Genomic DNA, 21,099 nt, shown 5'->3' with positions numbered 1-21,099 from the left:
ATAAAACAGTAGAAAATAATTTCAACACCGGATACTATGCTACTACTGCCACTAGTTTTACTGACGGAGGTTAATTGCATGAGTAAGCGATGACACGATCATGTTTTAAAAGAAATTCACACAGACATAATAATAATAATAATAATAATAATAATAATAATAATAATAATAATAATAATAATAATAATAATTATTATTATTATTATTATTATTATTATTATTACTGCTGCTACTACTACTTCTATTAATAATAATAATAATAATAATAATAATAATAATAATAATAATAATAATAATAATAATAATAATAATAATAATAATGTAGTTGTCATTGTTAATAGTTGTAGTATTAGTAGCGGTATTAGTAATATTGTTAATATTACAATTACTACTACTATGACTACAATATAGGCATCGTTACACGTCAAGGGACCTCTTTCAGGCAGCGATGGGCCTCCACCAGTAAAACCTTACTACCGAAATAAAGTGACCAACAATCTGCATCTTTATAGACTGTGTGAGGTCTATAAATTTCCAGTGTGTGCCTTTCATTTTAACGACGACGTGTAAAAATCGTCAGTTACGCCACAAAACCACATGCTTATGTTTTTGGGGTAGGCCCTACACCGACCTCATTCGTACTAAACAACAACGGATACATGTGTATAAATGTGCCTACTAACATAACTAAAGCATCCAACGCGCAATTTTATTGGCTAGGGGAGGCAGATTTACAGCTTCTTTACTACAATATATGCGGAGTAGTCAGCGTGTTCACACAGGTGTGTGTGTGTGTGTGCATGCGTCCGTGCGTGTGTGTGTATGTTGTGTGGTGGAGTCGCAACGTAATAAAACTTACCAAGTAACATTTTCGTGTAATTACAGTTGCTCTATTGTTGTTACTACTTTCATGCTCGTAGTTGTTGAATTAGTACAACCAAATAAACGAATGTATGAATGTATGAATAAATGAATGAATTAATTAATAAAGATTATAATAATATGAGTATTATATACATAGTTTTGTAATACAATACTGTGCAGATTTGTGGAGAATGGTTTACCGTCACCTCTCGTTTATCTGTATTAAATGCTCTGGTAGCCTTTTTTACTCCTGGGTCACACAAATGATAAAACACCAGTCTATGCACTTACTAAAACTTATAGACATTTTATTTTTAAAGCTTGTCAAATAGTAGTCTATATGGAATCGTATGTAGCAGCATACAGAGAGTCGAATGTGATTATTACGTCTGTGCCCTTTTTAAACCTGTATCTGCACATTAATGTATCATCCTACAAATCTTTTCAGTGCTTAATTTTATCTTGTTGCATCTGAAATTAATATACAAACTTTAATGTAATAAAATGCATAGAGAAAACAAAATGGCAATAAGGCCGTCGAGAAGCTATATGTATACAAATACATGGGAAGGCTTAAATGTGGAAAATATACATTTTTATTTTTTTATTATTGTTTATTTTTGGAAAGCGGTCAACGGTGTCTCCCTTCTCAATGTAGACGTCTATACACGCTGTGAAAAGGTTAGCCGGGGAGGGTGGGTTGTGGGGAAAAGAGTGTATGTGGAGTGGGGAGGGGGGCACATTGTAGTGGGGGTGGTTGAGGAGGAAGCAAAAAAAGCAAGCGCTTGTGACTGAGCCGGCGGAGCTAGCGTGCTTGCTTTAACCTTAACACACATTCACCATGCACGCCATGATTTGAGGCTGCAAAAGGGAAAAGGTTTGCGATAGCGTGCGCACGAGAGAGAGAGAGTCTCGAGGTGAGGAGAGTCGAAGTGGGAGCTGCCTCAAATTGTCCGAAGGGGCAGCATTTCTCCATCTAGTTCCGGTTGCTCTACGCCGTATGCCATTTGGAACAGCAACAATAGGTTGCCACCGTTTAGACAGGAGGAATATACTTTCAACGGACTATCTCTCTCTCTCTTTCTCTCTCTCTCTTACTTACACACTCTCTGCCTCACATACAAACACTCTCTCTTTTAATGCAAGATAAACATGAGCTCCTATTTTGTTAACCCTCTTTTCTCTAAGTACAAAGGTGGTGAGACGTTAGAGCCAACTTATTACGACTGCAGGTTTCCACAGAGCGTTGCCCGAAGCCACACGCTGGTGTACGGACATGGAGCAGCCGCGACGGGCTTCCAGCACCCGTCCCATCACGTACAGGACTTTTTCCATCACGGAACCACGGGTATCTCCAATCCGGGCTACCAGCAGAACCCCTGCGCCTTGGCGTGTCACGGCGACGCGACAAAATTTTATGGATACGACGCTCTTCCGAGGCAATCACTTTATGGTACCCAGCAAGAGGCGAGCTTAGCGCAGTACCCAGACTGTAAATCGTCCAGTAGCTCTAACCCCGGAGAAGGACAAGGCCACTTAAATCAAAATTCCTCTCCCAGCCTCATGTTCCCATGGATGCGACCCCACGGTTAGAGCACTCGTTATTGTTATTTTTTTATTTATTTTTTATTTTTTTTAACTTTCTTTCTTTTCAAACCAGCCAAGTTTGAATGTTTCCCACTCTTTCTCTTTTGTTTGTGTGCTAAAGCTATTATCCGCTATGAATGCTGTGTTGTTTAACAGTGTCAAGCACCAACAGCAGCCTTAGTATATAACCTTATCAGCACTTACAGAACGCAACCAGATCAGTCGCTGTTATGAGTGTTTTTTCGACTGATCCTGTTAGTTTAATCTAGACAACAGGGAACGACATCGTGTTGCGATTCTGTGTGTCAAAGCAACCAGTCCGGCTCAATGTAGCCCAAGCTCAGGCATGTTAAATTCGAGGTAGTGATGGTTATGCTAGCCACGCTATACCAATTGTGTATGTATACTGTGTGTTTGTTTGGCTGATTTGTATGAGCTCCGAGCGTCAGTTCTTATGCATGACTGTAGATGAAGTACTAGTGTACGATTAAATGATTTCATGAATAGTGAATTAGCTTTAAGCTGTCTTTAGAATTCAACCACAGTCAGTGTATTCAACATAGTGTACCTTTTTATGTAAGGGCTGTTTAACGTATACGCTACATCTATTGGCTTACATTAACCATAACCTTTTAATTCAACTAGGGTTATATAAAAAGTAGTCTTAAAATAAAATTTTTATCTGGCGACTAGCTAAGGTGTGTGTGTGTGTGTGTGTGAGTGTGTATGTGTGTGTGTGCGTGCGTATGCGTTCGTGTTTGTGGGGAGGAAAGCATGTGTGTGTTTGTGGCACTCTATCTAAAGCTGAAATTGATAGGACACTTTATAGTATAGTATAGTATTTTCTGCATATACAACTAAAGCTACTTTGTATAGTAAAGGTTTTGGCTGATGTTTTCCGTCATGTTTGGATTTGCTTGTGACAGTCTGACAGTGATTATATAATTAATTTATAACTGATTGAGAAGAACTTGTTATTCATAGTCTTATCAACTGAATCTACATTTGATATTGACTAAAGCTTTATTTCTGAAACTTTGGCTTTGCGATGACGCAGGCCTACAACGTACAGGTGAATTATGACGTGTGAGTGTGTGTAAGTGTGTGAGGGAAAGAAAGACAGAGATAGAAATCGTTCTAATTACAGGTTATTACACTACACGTGATAACATGCTGCAACTATAGTCATATTATTTCAGACCATCAACAGAAATTTGAGAAAAACACACACAAACACACTTGATTTTCCTTGATCAGTACAATTAATTTTTCCATTTCCCATTTCACCCCAAAGCCCCCGGGAGACGCAATGGACGACAGACGTACAGCCGGTACCAGACTCTAGAGCTGGAGAAGGAGTTTCTCTTCAATCCATATCTCACCCGCAAGCGGCGGATCGAAGTATCCCACGCGCTGAGCTTGACCGAACGGCAGGTGAAGATCTGGTTTCAGAACCGGCGAATGAAGTGGAAAAAGGAAAACAACAAAGACAAGTTTCCGGGCCAAAGAGGCGAGGCAGAGGCAGAGGCAGATGCAGAGGCAGAAGAAGAGGGCAACGAGGACGGGGAGGCGGAAGAAGCAGAAGAAAAGGAAACGGAAGAGAAAGAGGAAAGCAAGGAGTGATTTTATGGTCGTTTTATTGTTATATGGCAGAAATAGAAGCTGTTATAAACATGGCCATTGAAAGAGAAGACATTTGAGACAAAAAGTGAAACGAAGCCCACAGAATTAGTGTCCTAGTTTCCACAAAAAAGCACTCTCAGTCAACCCTGAAAGCTCTTTAATATCAACATTTAAGAAATTGTACTCTTAAGGGGCCTAAAAACTATGCCAAATTACAAACCTATTATTTTAATTGGAAAGATAATGATTTGTGGTTATTGGAGTCAATTGCATTTAATACTTGGCAAGAAGTTGTGATTGTCAGTAATAATATTTGACAAAAAAACGAGTAAAAAATTCACGTCAAGATCGTGTGCAATATGGCATATTATCACGTTTTCCAGACTGTAAAGTCTTGTGTTGATCTTGTACATAGGATTAGTACCAATATTTTAATAATCCCACTGTAATCAAAACGATCGAAGTTTGCAAAATAAAAAAACAGTATTTGGGTAAAACTTTCCATCAGTATTCCTCAGATTTTAGAAATGTGTATCAATAGTGCCATTTAATTTTAAAAAGAAACGGCATTGACAAGTGTTGTGATATTTTTTCTGAATTCCACGTAATTATCAAATAGTACTTGTAGTTGAATCTTATGCTTTGTGGTGGAAATAAGCAAGATTGCGTTTTGTAATTTTTGATTATTTTATTGGGATCATGGAGATTAGCAATCGTTTGAAAAAAATCTCCAGATAAGCTACCTAATCATGGGGGATTTGCAATATAGATTTCTACCTAAAGATTTCGTAAAAAAAATCTTCTTTTCTAGTGTGAACTTAAGTTATATAATTTTGCCCTTTGAAACACTTACGTTTCCCGAGCATTCTTTTTTGGTCTTGGGAAGACTTAGCAAGCTCAGAGCCAAGCTTATAATTTCAAGAGATTGTACCACAGCACTACCTAACTAGACAAAGCTTTGCCTACAAGAAAGGGTTTATCCTGCATATCACAGAGCTGCTTTGTTTATTAACAATAATAATAATAATAATATTAATAATAATAATAATATTAGTAATAATAATAATAACAAACAGATTTCCCCCAACAACTTAAACTGCCTACGGAAACCGCACATTTGTGTGTAGATTACCATACTTGCTACAATTACTACCCTACTTTATTAAAGGAAATGTTATTTTATCGTGCTGGTGTTATAGCGTAGATTTTAAATTGCACTGAGTATAACCTTCATGTACGTCTTGTAATATCTTGCTGTTATCAATATGCTCGTTTTATGCTGTTTCTCATGTGAATATAGACAGAACTGTGTGTGTACATGCCATTGTTGTTGACATAAACAGAAGAATAAAGATGATGGCACCATCTCCTGATTTTCATTCGTCTTTCAGTTTATCCGGTGATTACCAGTTGTAATTACCGCATGCCCAATAATTTTACTACAGAGAAGGTTGATGACTTTAGGGGCTGGCTCAAATAATCATTTAAGGTCCTCTGTGGAATGCCCCAATATTAAAGCCTATATTCAGTTTGAACTTTTACCCCATTCTTTAGCTGTTTCAAGCGCAGTTGCTAGTCCTAAAGACTGATGTCAGACGTTGTAATTATATACGTTTTAAGATTCGATTATTGTGTTTTGATGTGCAATAAAGTGTAATGTAAAGGTATCAGGACGCAAAATTCGTGCATAGCTTACATTTGTTATTAAATAGTTAAAGGATAAAGTTTTTAGAGGATCACAGTTTTAGAGGAGCCACGCATATTCAGGTACCAATACTAATTTGGAATTATGCTTTGACATTAAGGATCAGCAAGGTAGAGGTAAACGACCTAAACGTTTACAAACAGTTAAAATATACGTAATTGAGTGCTTTGCAGAAGAGTTGTAGGGATGCATTTAGTGCACAAGTTTTCTGTATGTTCAGGCCATGTCACAGGCCACTATTTCAAATAGCTAAAAAAGGCTCTTTTTCGTTATCAGAAACATTTTAATATAGAAATATTGTTGGTTCCCAAAAAAGTTAAGACATCCGTTTACAGAGACAAATCCAGCTAATATTACTCCATTTGTAATTTTTCTTTATAAATGTCGAATAATCGGCATTTCGGCATAATGCACAACCGATGGAAGTCCTGCATTCCTTATTGTGTATCCGGACGATTGTAAGTTAACTTACAAATAATACGTTTAGCCTAAAATAAAACCGACATTGTCTTTCCAAATAGTTTGTCATTACTTGAGTAAGAGCTTTCTTAAGAAGTTTTTTAAAAAAATTCACAAATCCGAATGTACCTTTAGGTAACCAATGTGCATTAGACTATTGCAAGGGCAATAGAAATTACTAGTAGTTGTGAACAAGATTTGCGGTAAAGTTGCATTTGACTTTTGTGGGATATTGCAATACCCATAAGAATTTAACTAAGAAGTAGAAATAAAACCTTTAAATTGACCAAAAATATAATTTAAAATGTCATAAAGAATTTATTCTATTCGAATGTTACCTTACTCTCGATCGAATGGAGGTTGAATGTTTAAGACGGTTATTGCTTTGAAAACTATCTCAGGTTATATTGGGGCTCATTAGCCCAGAAGTGCCGTTTTCTTTACGACTAGTAATGGCAGGTTATAACCATAGAATGGTGGATAATAAACCAGATTTAAAAGCAGTTTGTATTGTTAACGAAATAAAGAAAAAGTAAACTTTTTTTAAAACCGATTTTAACTGTGATTTATTCAAAAACTATTCTCTCAAATATTTTAATAATAAAAACAATTATCTCATTAAAAACTGTATATGGATGACAAATAACATAAAGAAGAAGCTAAACAAATAATTTTAGTTAAAAAGTAAAAGGTGCACTTTTGGAAACAAAATGGAAATAAATGAGCGTTGATTTTATTACATACAGTTGATGAGGACGCCAGTTTCGTTTTGTTAATTGAGTTCTTTTCCTATTATAGCCATTTCAATACAGAAAATTCCCTAGCAAGCGTAGAAAATTTCAGGAAGTTCCCAGTAGTGACAATTGTTTGCGAGAATTGTCCAACCGTCTGGCTATTGTATACCGAACTGTTGTTACTTTCCAAATTAGGGCTTTACTATACCTGCAGTAAAGTTTATTGGCGGTGTAAACCCGACAGTGTCGCATCCGGCCAGACGTCTTTCCTTTTGATTTCTGTGCAGTGTGGCTAGACGTGCTGGGACAAGAGACAAGGAAAGCAACATGGACGTGGAGCTGCTGGGGTTAGCGTACGTATATATCTTAAATTTGGTACTGCTGAAAAAGGGATGTTTCGAAAGTTAGTTATTTTAACTAATATAATAACTTATAACTTTATATTGTTAGATAAAATGAGATGGAAACCAGTTTTGAAGTTGTTGAATTGTTTAAGAGATCTTAGTTATATATATCTACGATCTTTATACTTAGTACGTATTTGTGACAACTTTACAGGAGAAATATAAACTTTTATCTGGAGAAGAACATTTTTTAAAACATTATAATTTATAAAAAACGGCTTAAGATATTTTAAGAGAATAGCACTTGCAAATGAACTTATGTCCGCTGTTTTCCAACAATATATATATATTTGTTGGGAATCAGGTCATATAAGACTAAAATGCGGGCTGTGTTTGGCGAGAGGAACCAAAGATAAAATATACTTGATAAAATCTATGAATGAGTTTATTATGTTGTGGTGTTCTTGCTGTGTTCAGGAAATAGTCAGGAGAAAATATTTACTGTAATCATATTTAATTCACAATTTTGGCTGCTGGTGTTACTTTACGTTTATGTTAGCAGGATGAGTTTATGTGTACACTACACATCAGGTATAGTGTGTAGCGACAACACACTCCAAATAGTCTCATGTGTGCTTCCATTTGCTGTTCTTTTGGTTTAGTCACTGAGAAAGGCTGTAAAAGAACGAAAGTGTCTTCTGTCTGAGAATCGTTGGTCTGTGTGTTTGGAATATTGCTTTTAATTGCAGTTTTTAACATGATCCTGGGCTGCAGTTCATCTCGGCTTTCGTTTTAAAAAAAAGAACTTCGTTTGATGTAGGTATTTAAAGTTTTGGTATTTGGCTACAAGATAATTATAAACACATAAAAATAATATATAGTAATAATAATAATAATAATAATAATAATAATAATAATAATAATAATAATAATAATAATAATAATGTATTATTGTAACACAATAATGTACATATGAGTATCAGCAAATAATACGTATTTCATTATGCTAAAATATGTTATATTATATATTTTGTTTAGTAAATGTTTGATACTTACTATAAATTACAAAAATATGTTGAAAGAGATGCAAACGTTCATATGAATAGCACATCAACTTTATAGTTAAATCACAGCATGCTAACAATAAGTTTGTTTTGTTCAGGCGAAGTCTATTGAATAATAATAATAATAATAATAATAATAATAATAATAATAATAATAATAATAATAATAATAATAATAATAATAACAGAAAAGAAGAAAAGTGTGTTATTGGTATATATATATATATATATATATATATATATATATATATATATATATATATATATATATATATATATATATATCTTGACATATGTAAATTATTTTGCTTGGAGTTAACCTGCACTTTAATATACATTGAAATAAAAAATAATAATAATCTAGTAAATTTTCTGTTGATAAGAATGCAGACATGTGCTCCTCATGAACCTTATATAGCTGGAGCTATATTTTAGGAGAGGAAAAAGTCTACTTTTTTCATTGTTTATTGAGGTTACTATGGTCAATGATCACTTTATGCTGGAAGATAAGTAGCTTATTTATTTATTTTAGCTGTAATATAAACACTTGCCAGTGAAAGCTTTTAGTGACTAAAACGCCTCTGTGACTAATTATAAATTGCGAAAACAAACATCATTTGTCGCTCTATAAACTCCATTTCTTATCATTTTTCCTGTCTGTGAATATGACTATGATTATTTTAAATATAAAATAAATACACACTAAGATCATACAAACAGTATTCGAATAAAAGAGGAAAGGGTGAAACAAGAAAGAGGGAGAGAAAACCCAACACATTCCTAGTTGTTTAGAGGGGGAATTTACAGCTAAGTAATAAAACTTTACGACGAAATCCACGACGCCATTGGCTGCGACGAATCACGTGGTTTTCACTCTCTGAACATGAACTTTATGCTGTTGTCTCCCCTTTGAATCTCCCCATCCATCGCCTTGAGAGCTTGTGCCGGTGCACAAATGATCTTAGTAGCAGAGGCGTTTTTCTTTCATTTCTGTTTTGTTTTTTAGCTTTGCTTGTCCAATGCGGCAACATAGAATTTCTCGGAGCATTTCGCTCGCTACCGTCTCGTCGGCAGCAATGACTGTAGTCTACAAAAGTCGCCGCCTCCACTTGCCCCTCTTTCTTGGCTATCTTATACCCAAGAGGGGGGAAGCGACAGCACCGGTGGCTGACGCGTGAGGGTGGTGGTGAAGTGTGCGTAGTTTCTGGGTTAAGAGAGGAAGAGTAAATGCTATTGGGTTTTGATTTCCTGGAGCAGATCGTATCTGGAAGGGTATAGATAGATCCCTGTAAAAGCAGCGACAACACGAGCTGCTCGACCAGCGAACGTGCGTCACGCAGACAACAGCAAGAGTGCGCAGTAAGTAAACCACGCTACGCTTCTTATTGACTTCCTGAAAGATTCTCAATTTCACCTATGCAGAGATTGAGATTTGATAGAGTGCACGCTGTTTGCCTCCGTGGCTGCGCGGATCCTAAGGTGTTTAAGGTTGAATGTTAATGTGGGGAAGATTTGGGGTACAGGGTCCTCTATACATTTACTTATGTTATTGAATGAGTGGCTTGGGTCACTACAGCACTGATTTGATTTACACACCGTGGTCGAAATCTTAGAAGAGGATTTAGGAGATTTTAGGAGAGATACGTAAAATGGCTTAAGTTAAGGTTTCAGTGGGTGTGGTTTGATCGCAATTGAGATTATATTTGAACTGTTAGTATTTTGATGTTAATGCTGTAGTATATCTCATTGTAACTCATTAACAGTAACTCATGGCGAGGTGCACCTTGATGTTGTGTTTTTGTTGCATTGTTGCCCTGTTTCTTTGTGCGGTTTTGTATGAGAGACAACAAGGCCCCGATTTGGAAAGTCATTTAGAAAGAGACTCGTGGCACAACGCTTTATTTTTGCGTCAGAGATGTTCAGAAATTTTCTGAAGGAACTATTTTACTGATGGATGTGGTGACGCGCATGCTCCTGTGTGTGTGGGGGGGTTTGTGTGTGTGTCTGTGAAAGTGTGTGTGTGAGAGAGAGAGAGCGAGAGCGAGAGCGAAAGAGAGAGACAGAGAAATAGAGGGGAGAGAAAGACGCACAAATGTTTCTGTATTTTATGTTCCGTTTTTTATGTTTAATGTAAGATGCATATGTATACAAAAATAGTAGTCTTCTTTGAAAACATGTTCAATTATTATATGATGTAAAATACCTAAAAAGGTTTAAATGATGACAATGTGCACAATGTGTTGATGCCTTTAAACCTTTCTTGCTCCAAGATGCGTCTATTATTGCTGATTTGGCAACACCCTACCATCCAGACACACACACAAACAACACATACACGCTGTACTAAATCTACAAACAACGTCACTGCGTGGGGATTAAATCAACCAATACTGCCACCTTGTGCCCACTCTACATACAAGGCCATTGGAGGAAGTAGCAGATGCTCAGCAAAGGCCGCTGCCTTCTCGGCCATAAATACAGAGCTGAGTGTTTTTCTCCCTTCGCGCTGAAGTGGAAATCATATCTTCGTGTGGTAGCGTGGCAGACATATGGATGTATGTAAAGTCTTAGTTAATGGCGGTAATGTATATGTTGAAGGGATATAGATAATAAAGCCAGAGATTTTAGGATTAATTCACAGGTTTATTCATAGATCAAATTAGTTTATTAATGCAGCACACTGTGATTACATTACATATATATAGGCACAGTTTGATGTAATATGGTAATATGGTGTCACTTTCGTGATGTGAATGTATAGACGAAATATTTTCATTAGTGCAGCACACTGTGCTTAGATAACATATATGGACATGTGCTTAATGTAATATGGTGACACTTATCTAATAATGTAATGCGAAAAAAGGTGTTTTAATTTATATATATATATAAACATTTTTTTACATTGTATATTATATATATATATATATATATATATATATATATATATATATATATATATATATATATATATATATATATATATATATAAATGTGACATTTAAGTCAATATGAGAACCAAAACAGCGGATGAGATGATAATCATGGCTTCTTGGAAATTCCTGGCTGACTGGATTCCACTGCTCCACTGGTTGAAATCTAAAAGAGATTAAAATAGATTAAAGAGATTGAAACCACTTTAAATTACAAATGTACTTTACATAATTATAAACACATGGCATACGCATACGACCACATTATTATACCTTTTATCAGGATTTTGAAACTTTAGAATTTGTTTATAAATGAACGGCTCCATTTTTTAAAAAATAAAAATAAAATAAAAAATTGCCATTGAGTTCCTATTAGATCTACATATTAAAATGAGTAAAATCTGTAAAACAGTAAGCGGTAAATTAGTAAAGCATAAAAGTAGTAAAGCATGGTAAAAGTATGTGTGTGTTTTTGTGTGTGTGTAAGTGTGTGTGATTTATAGTATCAATTGCACTTCTTCACCAAGTCGGATTGTTCTTAAATGTAATACATTTATTTTTCACGTGTTATATAATTTTTATTAAAACTAGGTCCCAAAAAGGAAGAGAGTAACACATTTATAAACACCCACCGAATTTGAAATAAACTCTGAGCCAGTCAGGCGTACAGTAAAAACTGTAGGCCCCACAAATTATAGTAACTACAAATGTCGGACAAAATCCAGGCGAAATTAAGATTCCAACCATATGTTCACGTGCAGAACTGCAGGGTAATGCGGGTTCGTTTTACTACACAGTGTCTCGCTAGCAAGCCATGACACGGCCGCATCGTTTGACCAAATAATCTTTTGCTAGGTAAAACCATAATACTCCTTTGGGGTCATGCGTTGCTAATAAGCGCTTTACAGCATCTGAGAGTATTGTTACAGCTGTCACGTTACAATTATGGATTTTTGTTTTTCATAGATCCATCGACTCTGATGACAGCAAACGCTTGGAAAGTTGGGTCTGGAACATCGAGCTGAGGGATTTGGCGTTTGAATTTCCTGTAGTGAAAAATCCATTACGTGTCAACAGGCCAATACAAATATTCATATGCAGGCCTGGAATATGTGCTGAGCATGCAATTAGCATTGCGGACTCTTTGCAGTTTTTCTCTCCTTTACTCTTGGTTCCACAGTTACCTTTTAAGAAGCCCTATGTCGCAGCCGTTACACACGTTTAATGACAAGATAACGTTTTGCTATAGCACTTCATTTAGTGCATTCTCTGTGAGCGCTTCTCGCTTCTTAAATCAGGCCAAACGGTCTTTCTATTTATTGCCGCTTCCGACGCTGAAACACAGTCATGTGATTTGTTTTAAGGGCGGCAATAAAACACTTACAGCTCTTTCTCCACAGCCACATACCAACAGCTTACTGCGAGCGCGCGGCGTGTTTTACTCTCAGCTCGCGCTCGTGAAGAGGCTAACAGTGGTATAGTGGAATAAGGAGAAGGCTAGGGGAGGGGGGATATTAAATATCCAAACAATGAACGGCTTTCACTTCAAAGCAATTGAGAGTAATTTTGTGGAAGATCAAAGAACCGCAACTTGCAGACACAGGTCACCTACTTTGATTCTTTTCATTTTCGGACAGTATAAGGAGCAGGCCTAGCCCGGGCGCTAAAATACCGCACTTGGGAAGTACTGTTGCTTTCTAATTCGGCGCGTGTTTTTTTATACTTTTTTTTTAGTTGTTTAACTTTTTGCTGATGTGTTTTTATTTCACATTTCACATGTATTTGCTTGACGTGGCGCGTTTGTCTCAAAGGTAAAACACACATTTTTATGTAATTCAAAAAATGCATAATATCTGTTGGTTGAGTTGGTTAACCGCCCTCTACAATGTTGCTCTTAAGGTTTCCCTTCTTTATTTAATTGAATTTCACAAAACATTAACACCTTAGATAAAATGATTCAGTGTAATTTTAGTCATATGTAATCAAACGTTTATTTATATTATGTATATACATATATATGTATTTATTTATACATTTTGATTGTCATTTTTTGTTATATCGCAATAATATTTATATTTATGAAGATCAAGATCAAGTATTAGTAATAAAAACAAATAATATTTACCACACTGAAATATAATAAGATTGTAATTATTGTCAATATTATTTTCATAAAAAAACAACATTTGATAAAATAGAGTTGTTATAATGGACAATGTTATCCAATAATAATAATAATAATAATAATAATAATAATAATAATAATAATAATAATAATAATAATAATAATAATAATAATAATAATTGTTTATTATAGTTCGTTTTTATTATTGCTGTGGTTTGTGGCGTTGCTTATAATTTTATTTTAAGTAATGGAAACAACCAGATACTATAATACACAACTACAATAATAATTGAAAATGAAAAGTTTTCTTTTAAATGTTATAGCTGTAAGAAAAAAAAAACTTGGAATAATATATATATATATATATATATATATATATATATATATATATATATATATATATATATATATATATATATATATATATATTATAACTCAAGCATTGCCTCAAAACTCATTTAATTCATCAGTGTTCACAGTTAGTTAACCTTTTCGTTATTGTCATTCAAGTTGAATTAATGATCAGATTTACATACCTCACTCCTGTTTAGTACTCTTTCCCTGTCAGGAAGGGGCTAAACTCTACTGTTCTGTCAATCTAACGTCGCGCGCACCTCTTTCAGGACCACTAGTTTTGGCCCCACACTTTCCGTCATGTGGACTGCATTATGGTCACTCGCTTTCCAGCACACGCTTTTTTTCAAAACATCCGTCATTCCACATTTAATGGAGAAGGAGGATTTCGTTGCATAATCATTCAACCTGCAACCACATTTGCATAAATCAGGTAATAGGTGGAAATGTCCGCTCACATTTCTTTCAAACGCTCGATTTGTTTTAGTATAATGTGTGAGGGATAAGAGTAACCACAAATGCAACATTAATGTTATTTAAATAAAATATCTCTATAATTTAATATGCATCTTGGTTTAACAACCATAGTCTGGCTGTACAGTGTAAGCCTGTAAGCACAGGATACTGTCTATGAGATAAACGACTCCCTGCACAGCCCCCATACGTAAAGACGGTTAATTACTTTTGAGCTGGAAGCCTTCAGTTGGTTCTTTGACTTTTATGGCACCAAGGCGCGTTTGACGCATTCTTTAGTAAGCTGTTCCCCTCACCCTCCTTCCTACTGTCCCTTTAGCAGCGAAAAGTATCAATACAATACAAATGGGAAAAGGAAAGACTCCTTCCTACGTTTCCTTTTGACAAACAAGTATAGCCAACGCAACGAAAGTAAACGTGTAATGCCTTTAAATAGGCATTCGGTATGTCAATTGTACAGTAGAAAAACAAATCTTTTTTCCAAGTAATTTTGGAACATTTTGCTTTGATGCATGCATAACGAAACTACTAAAATACTAAAATAAACGGGGTATAATGTTATACTGTTATAAACAGCTGACAGGTTTCAGTTTTGTCAAAAAAAAAAAACTAAAACTTTCATGCAATGTTTTGTAGGGTAATGACAAAACAGAAGGTACACAATAAAAATAATAGTTCGTTTTGCGTAGTGAGAAGTTAATTGAGTAATCCAATGTTTTGTATAAAAAGGCAGCAAATACCATTATCTGAGAGACATCTTGTGAATGCTATGCACATTAGTCTTGCAGGTAATTCGATGAGGTAAATTCTTACTCAATTGAACGTGCATAAAACTCAAATATTCCCATAACCACACTCCCTGAAACATGTTTGTTTACCTCCCTTTCTGGCTTTTTGGCGCATTGATTACATTAAGGTAATAGATCAAGAGAGACAAAGACACACACAGAAAGAGAGATGGAGAGAGAAAGAGAGAGAGAGTGAGGGAGGGAGCGAGAGGGAGAGAGAGAGAGACTGTTTTCCTTAAACATTATCAACTGAAACCAGTGGGATATGAAGCTACAAGCTCCATATTCACCCTGTACACAGCGCTCTCAATTGGTGGAAAGTGGTCAGGTGACGTTGTCATATTGTCCTTCCTCAAGCCAAGCCTTGGCTATAACACTTGCTTTGCGCGTCTTAACCAGAGACTAGAAATTAATATTATTGAAATCTTGCTTGAACTTCATTTGAAAGCGAGTTTGGAAGGCAGGAAGGAGCTGGACGCGTGGCTACGTGTGCGCGTATATGGGCGAAGGACACACACACATACACACACTTAGGCGCGCAGAGAGGAAGCGTGAGAGAGATAGACACACAGAGTGAGATACAGAGAAAGATAGCGAGGAAATAAGAAAGAAGGGAGAGTTGATGAGAGGGCAACACGCAAAGGCATGAATTCGTATTTCGCGAACCCGTCGCTCTCATGCCATTTATCCAGCGGTCAAGAGGTTTTACCCAACATGCCACTGAACACTACCACCTATGATCCGGTCAGGCATTTCTCGTCTTACGGCTCCACCGTGACCCAGAACCGGATTTACGCGTCTCCTTTTTACTCCCCACAAGACAATGTCGTGTTCGGGTCAAGCCGGGGACCTTACGAGTACGGATCTAACGTGTTCCTTCAAGATAAGGACGTGCTACCCAGTTGCAGGCAAACGAGCATGGGACTCAATGCGCAGAGCCACGTTGCTCAGGACTACAGTCTGGAACAAGCCCGGAGCGGGACGCAGGACCAAAAAGGAAACATTCAGATCTACCCGTGGATGCAGCGCATGAACTCGCACAGCGGTGAGTTTACGTACGCGAGAATATACCCCTGGTGTAAACGGGGCTCGCTTTTTACGATATGTCCTAGCAACGGAGCGGCTACATTTTATGGCCCCATAAACCACTGCTAAATCGTCAGACTATAAAAGGGCCCTTTTTTCAAAGAGGGGAATCCCATTTGGCCTCATTCTAACCTCCCTCTAATTCAAGCGCCAAAAAGTTTGTTTTTTAAACCCTATATATGTGTTTGGTCTGATAGAGATTTAAATGTTTCCAAACACTATCATTTATAAAAAATAATGATAATAAAAGGTAATAATAAAAGTTGTGTAATATTTGTTGTTGACATTTGATTCCTAACTTTCTTGTTTTCCACCACACTGCTATTAACAGGAGTTGGGTACGGGTCAGACAGAAGGAGAGGTCGACAGATTTACTCCCGATACCAAACCCTGGAGCTGGAAAAGGAATTCCACTTCAATCGCTATTTGACCAGACGCAGACGAATTGAGATTGCCAATGCTCTTTGCTTAACAGAGCGTCAGATCAAGATTTGGTTCCAGAACCGGCGCATGAAATGGAAGAAGGAGTCCAACCTAACCTCGACTGTAACCGGCACGGAATCGGGTGCTACTCAGGAACCCGAGAAACAGAGCATACAGGAGAAGACAGAAGAAGTAAAAAAGAATGACTAATAAAATGTATTTTTGTTCGTTTGTTTGTTTGAACGCCTGTTAAACTGCAACGTAACTACCTAAACTCTCAGAAATGCAATTATAACTGCATGGACTGTATATTCTGCTATACTACCTTTTACACCCTTATTATCTCCACCACTACCACACGAATATTCACGTGGAGAGAGAGAGAGAGAGAGCGAGAGAGATAGAGAGTGAGAGAGACTAAATGCAGCGTTATACAATTTACTATTCTTTGTATTTTTGGTAGCGTGGATATGAAAACATGAAAAAAAAAAAATTAAACATCAGTAGATGCCATAAATTTGTGTGATTACCAGTCCTATTACTATCGTGTTTATTTGGGCTGGAATACAGGTACACTAAGAACGATCTATACACTAATTTGATCAGTGGGCTATGCCTTTTTTCTCTTACTGATGCAAAACGCAGTGCCAATAGCATTCCAAATGTGAAGGAAAAAGAAAATGTAGTCTATGCACATATTGAGTTTTTTTTGTGTTCTCGCTCATTTGTACAAAGCCACCAGCATTGGCGGGATGAACCGTACTACCTAAACTCTTATAAACTTTCTTTTGTGTGTTTATTTCATCTTGTCTAGACCTATATCCCGTCAGTGCATGGATGTGCGAAACGCCGCTGTACTGGCGAAATATGTACTGTTCAGTGAATTTAATAATAAAAAATAAAAATAAAAGCACCTGTAGCCATGCTTATAATGTTGTGTTAAATGAATAAAAGCAGCTATGAATTAAAAAAAAAAAATATTGGATCGCCATTGTAGGTCTGTTTTTTTTTCACAATAAATAAGTATTATTTAATAAAATCTTTTAAAAGACAGAAGTTGGTTTGTCTTCTTTTATTGGTGTCTTGATTGTGCGTGTTTTTGTATATTATCCATAAATGGTAACCCAGTGTAGACTTAACACAAGCACATACATATATAACGCATATAAGAATAGTTTGGAGAAAATTTGCTTTAAAAAGTGGTTTAAATTTAAATAAGCTAGTCTTTATGATATAAACGTTAAATTAACATGAAACTATTTTTAAATGTTAATTAAGTCTTGGAGAAACTATAAATGGTCTAAAATTTATTTAGTTGATTATATTGATTTAATGTGACAAAATGCGGCAAAAGTGAAGTTTTGCTTGGCCAACGTTGGTCAACTAGTTCGTAAACTGGTTTTGGTTAAAATATACAGAAACAAATATGATACGGGCTTACTGTAACTTAACTATAAATTAAAATATGTTTTTGGTTACAAAACCGATCACTGTACAATTATAGACAATGCATCAATTAACAGTTAACAGAATGAACAATTGATATTGTACTGTTTGGGCGTTATGGGTATTGTTGGATCATTTAAAAGTTCAGCTTTATCTGTGGTATTTAAACGCATATCCTTACAAACTATTAAGATGAAGAACTTCCACAATGAATGAAAATACATTTTCAATACAAAGTAAGTGACAGGCGGTTGTTATAACAGCATACCATAGGGCTGGCATGTGTGTGTATGTACTTTTGTGCGTGTGTGCGTGCGTGATACTGTGTCAGCACCCGGTATCAGACACCAGATGACGCTCTTGTCTAACTGTCTCGCCCTTTTTCACCGAGACCCCTAGATGGTCTCCATACCACGAATTTATCGGACAAGTTCCCCTAATTCATCAATAACCTCTAGGGGTTCAAGCCAATTTATGAGTGGCCAACATTTGCACGTGATTCTATTTAAACTTCCCATATTTGGGCATTACACGTTGCACCTCGAAAAAAAAACACTGCAAATGCTATCCCCCCACCTATAAATCCTGCTCTTTTTCAGAACAAACCCCCCTTCAACATCCAAAAAAGAGACTCACCAAATGAAATAAACAGTGCAAAAACAACAACAAAAACTAATGTATGTTTTACGTAAATCTCAGATTTGATGTAAGTGAAGTACGGCGTGCTTCTGGTGCTGAGTCCTCTCTTGGCTTTTGTAAACTGTTTTGTTTCGGAAATAGAATGAGCTCGTACGTAGGAAACTCTTTTTGTAAGTCAACGCACGACGCATCTTCCTTTACAATGAACAATTTTGGCAACTATGGGTCTTTCTCAGAGTTCCAACAGTCCAGTTATGCCTACGGAGGGCTCGATCTGACTGGAGCCATTGCCTCTCAAATGTCCTCCAATTCCCCGAAAAGGGATGCGATGGACGCGCACGATCGCACCAGGATCAACGCACCAACACCACCACCACCACGTCCACCACATCGACAGTCCTGCGCAGCGGTGGGCTCGCCGAGCCCCTCTAACGCACGCGGGTACAGTCTTCTCGGTCACGGACTGCTGAGCCAGAAAGCCGAGGACAATATGGAAGTTACGGACAAGCCCGGCGGCAAGAGCCATGCTGGAGATGTTAAGCTGGAGAGCCCTCCAACTATCAAACAGCAAACTAATTCGACCGAGCACCAGAACCAGTCGCAACCGCAGATCTATCCGTGGATGACCAAGCTACACATTAGCCACGGTAAAGTGACATTTGATATTATTGTTGATGTTATTTTACGGACTGCAAAACCTGTGCTCCTTTAATTTTCGTCATTACTTTCTTCTCAGTGTATTTGTCCCTCCATAGTTTTCCCTCTTGAGTTTTATAGGCCAAAAGCAGGAAATAATAAAACTCGGGGTCGTAAATTTTATGACAAAGGCACCCATTGCTCGTAAACCTGTCCTGTTACTGTGAAGAGGTGATCTGCGGCCAAATTTACTGCACTATAATTGGATAATAGAAACAAAAATAGAGAAAGTGATAAACGCAGATTACAATATTAGCACATATGATTTCTTCATATGAAGCGTTTATTTACCTTTGATTTACATTTGAATGAAAATCTAAGAGAAATCACTAAAATTGACTCCGAAACACGTCCATGTTTTGCGTTTTCAAATTCAACAATAGCATTAATTACTTTGAGTGTATTAAAATTGAATTGTCTGGAAAATGTTTCGGCAGAAAATGTTAAGCCCAGTTCCATTTCTTCACCTGAAGCTCCACTGCAGTTGTATTATAAATGCTTCAAACGCTTCAAAGAAAGCTCCATCAGCCACATTTTTTTTATTTTAATTCATTTTTGTTCATTTGTTGTAAATGTCGTGTATCTTGTGAATCATGTGCTAGGAGGCTTCACCATGGCATTTGTGCAAATATGCATGTGGAAGAACATCACTTCGTGGGTATAACCAATATCTTTCTGATGCCCACCCCAGAATCTGACGGTAAAAGGTCACGAACCAGTTACACCCGCTTCCAGACTTTGGAGTTGGAGAAAGAGTTCCACTTCAACCGGTACCTCACACGGCGCAGGCGAATCGAGATTGCCAATAATCTTTGCCTAAACGAGAGGCAAATTAAAATCTGGTTCCAGAATCGTCGTATGAAGTGGAAGAAGGACTCAAAAATTAAAGTTAAAGGTTCACTATAAGAACATGACATCGCATACACATGATGGGGAATCTTCAGCTTAAGGTTATTACAATACATTGAATGTTTCATATTTTAAATGTCCAAACTCTTTTGTGCCGTTTTAATCAGGCGTTCAGTGTGTATGTAAAATGTCATTTTGTATTATGTATTGTCTTGCCACTTGTTCAGTTCATACGATGGGGGGGGGGGGGGGGGGGACTGCTTATTGGGGGAGAATGCCCTCCAATTTACCTTAAAATGAACCTGCTTCAAGGGGATCCTTGAGCAATGCCATGGTATAAGAATAGTACGACCAATTTGGTTCCATAAAAAAGCATTGCGTGTGAGTATAACCAAAACATTTATGTTAATGTTCTTCCATGGCATTTCTCCAAGAACCTTTTGTAGCAACTTTATTTTTAAATATGTATTTTTCGCTTTTTACAGTTTTGTTTTTGGTTATGGACATGTAATTCTAATGTTTAAAGCTATAGTTTATGGTTTATGTATATAGAATATGTTGCTAAGTTTGTAAATATTTGAGCTTTGATTGCGAAATGGTTTGCATTCTGTATTTTACTTTTGTATGTCTGATGGAACGTGTCTGCATATTGTATTGTCTAACTGTGTAAACACATTACCAAGATGCAATGATGAACTGCACGCATTTCATAAGGATGTCACATTATTTACTGTAAATTATATATTTAATGTAATGTCAAACTGAATATTTGTTTTTTTATTCAGCAGTGGTTAGAGAAGCGTTTGGTGTGCTAATTGGATACTTTCAAATATTAGCAAGATTTTGCTAAACCTGTAAAGAAAGCTATTGGATTCAGTAATAACAACAATAGCATGTTCATAACAT

At 36.5% G+C, this 21,099-nt stretch overlaps 3 protein-coding genes across 3 annotated transcripts; all 3 read left to right on the top strand.

The window, feature by feature from the left end:
• Positions 1-1,613: 1,613 nt before the first annotated feature.
• On the top strand, positions 1,614-5,441 carry hoxc8a (homeobox C8a). Its single transcript, XM_007239350.4, has 2 exons — positions 1,614-2,452; positions 3,746-5,441. Exons 1-2 carry the CDS (start codon positions 2,017-2,019, stop codon positions 4,072-4,074), a joined length of 765 nt encoding a protein of 254 aa, XP_007239412.1. The 5' UTR covers positions 1,614-2,016; the 3' UTR covers positions 4,075-5,441.
• An 8,465-nt stretch (positions 5,442-13,906) lies between these two features.
• Positions 13,907-17,228, top strand: hoxc6a (homeobox C6a). Its single transcript, XM_007239356.4, has 2 exons — positions 13,907-16,099; positions 16,472-17,228. The coding sequence occupies exons 1-2, from the start codon at positions 15,700-15,702 to the stop codon at positions 16,771-16,773; spliced, it is 702 nt and encodes a 233-aa protein (XP_007239418.1). The 5' UTR covers positions 13,907-15,699; the 3' UTR covers positions 16,774-17,228.
• Positions 17,229-17,613: 385 nt separating this feature from the next.
• Positions 17,614-20,440, top strand: hoxc5a (homeobox C5a). The gene is made up of 2 exons (XM_007239355.4): positions 17,614-19,295; positions 20,036-20,440. Exons 1-2 carry the CDS (start codon positions 18,689-18,691, stop codon positions 20,248-20,250), a joined length of 822 nt encoding a protein of 273 aa, XP_007239417.3. The 5' UTR covers positions 17,614-18,688; the 3' UTR covers positions 20,251-20,440.
• The last annotated feature ends 659 nt before the right edge of the window (positions 20,441-21,099 follow it).

The sequence above is a fragment of the Astyanax mexicanus genome, chromosome 13 (assembly GCF_023375975.1).
Source record: "Astyanax mexicanus isolate ESR-SI-001 chromosome 13, AstMex3_surface, whole genome shotgun sequence".
Taxonomy (NCBI): Eukaryota; Metazoa; Chordata; class Actinopteri; order Characiformes; family Acestrorhamphidae; genus Astyanax; species Astyanax mexicanus.
The sequence above is the reverse complement of the archived record's forward strand: the minus strand, read 5'-3'. Positions and strand labels throughout refer to the sequence as shown.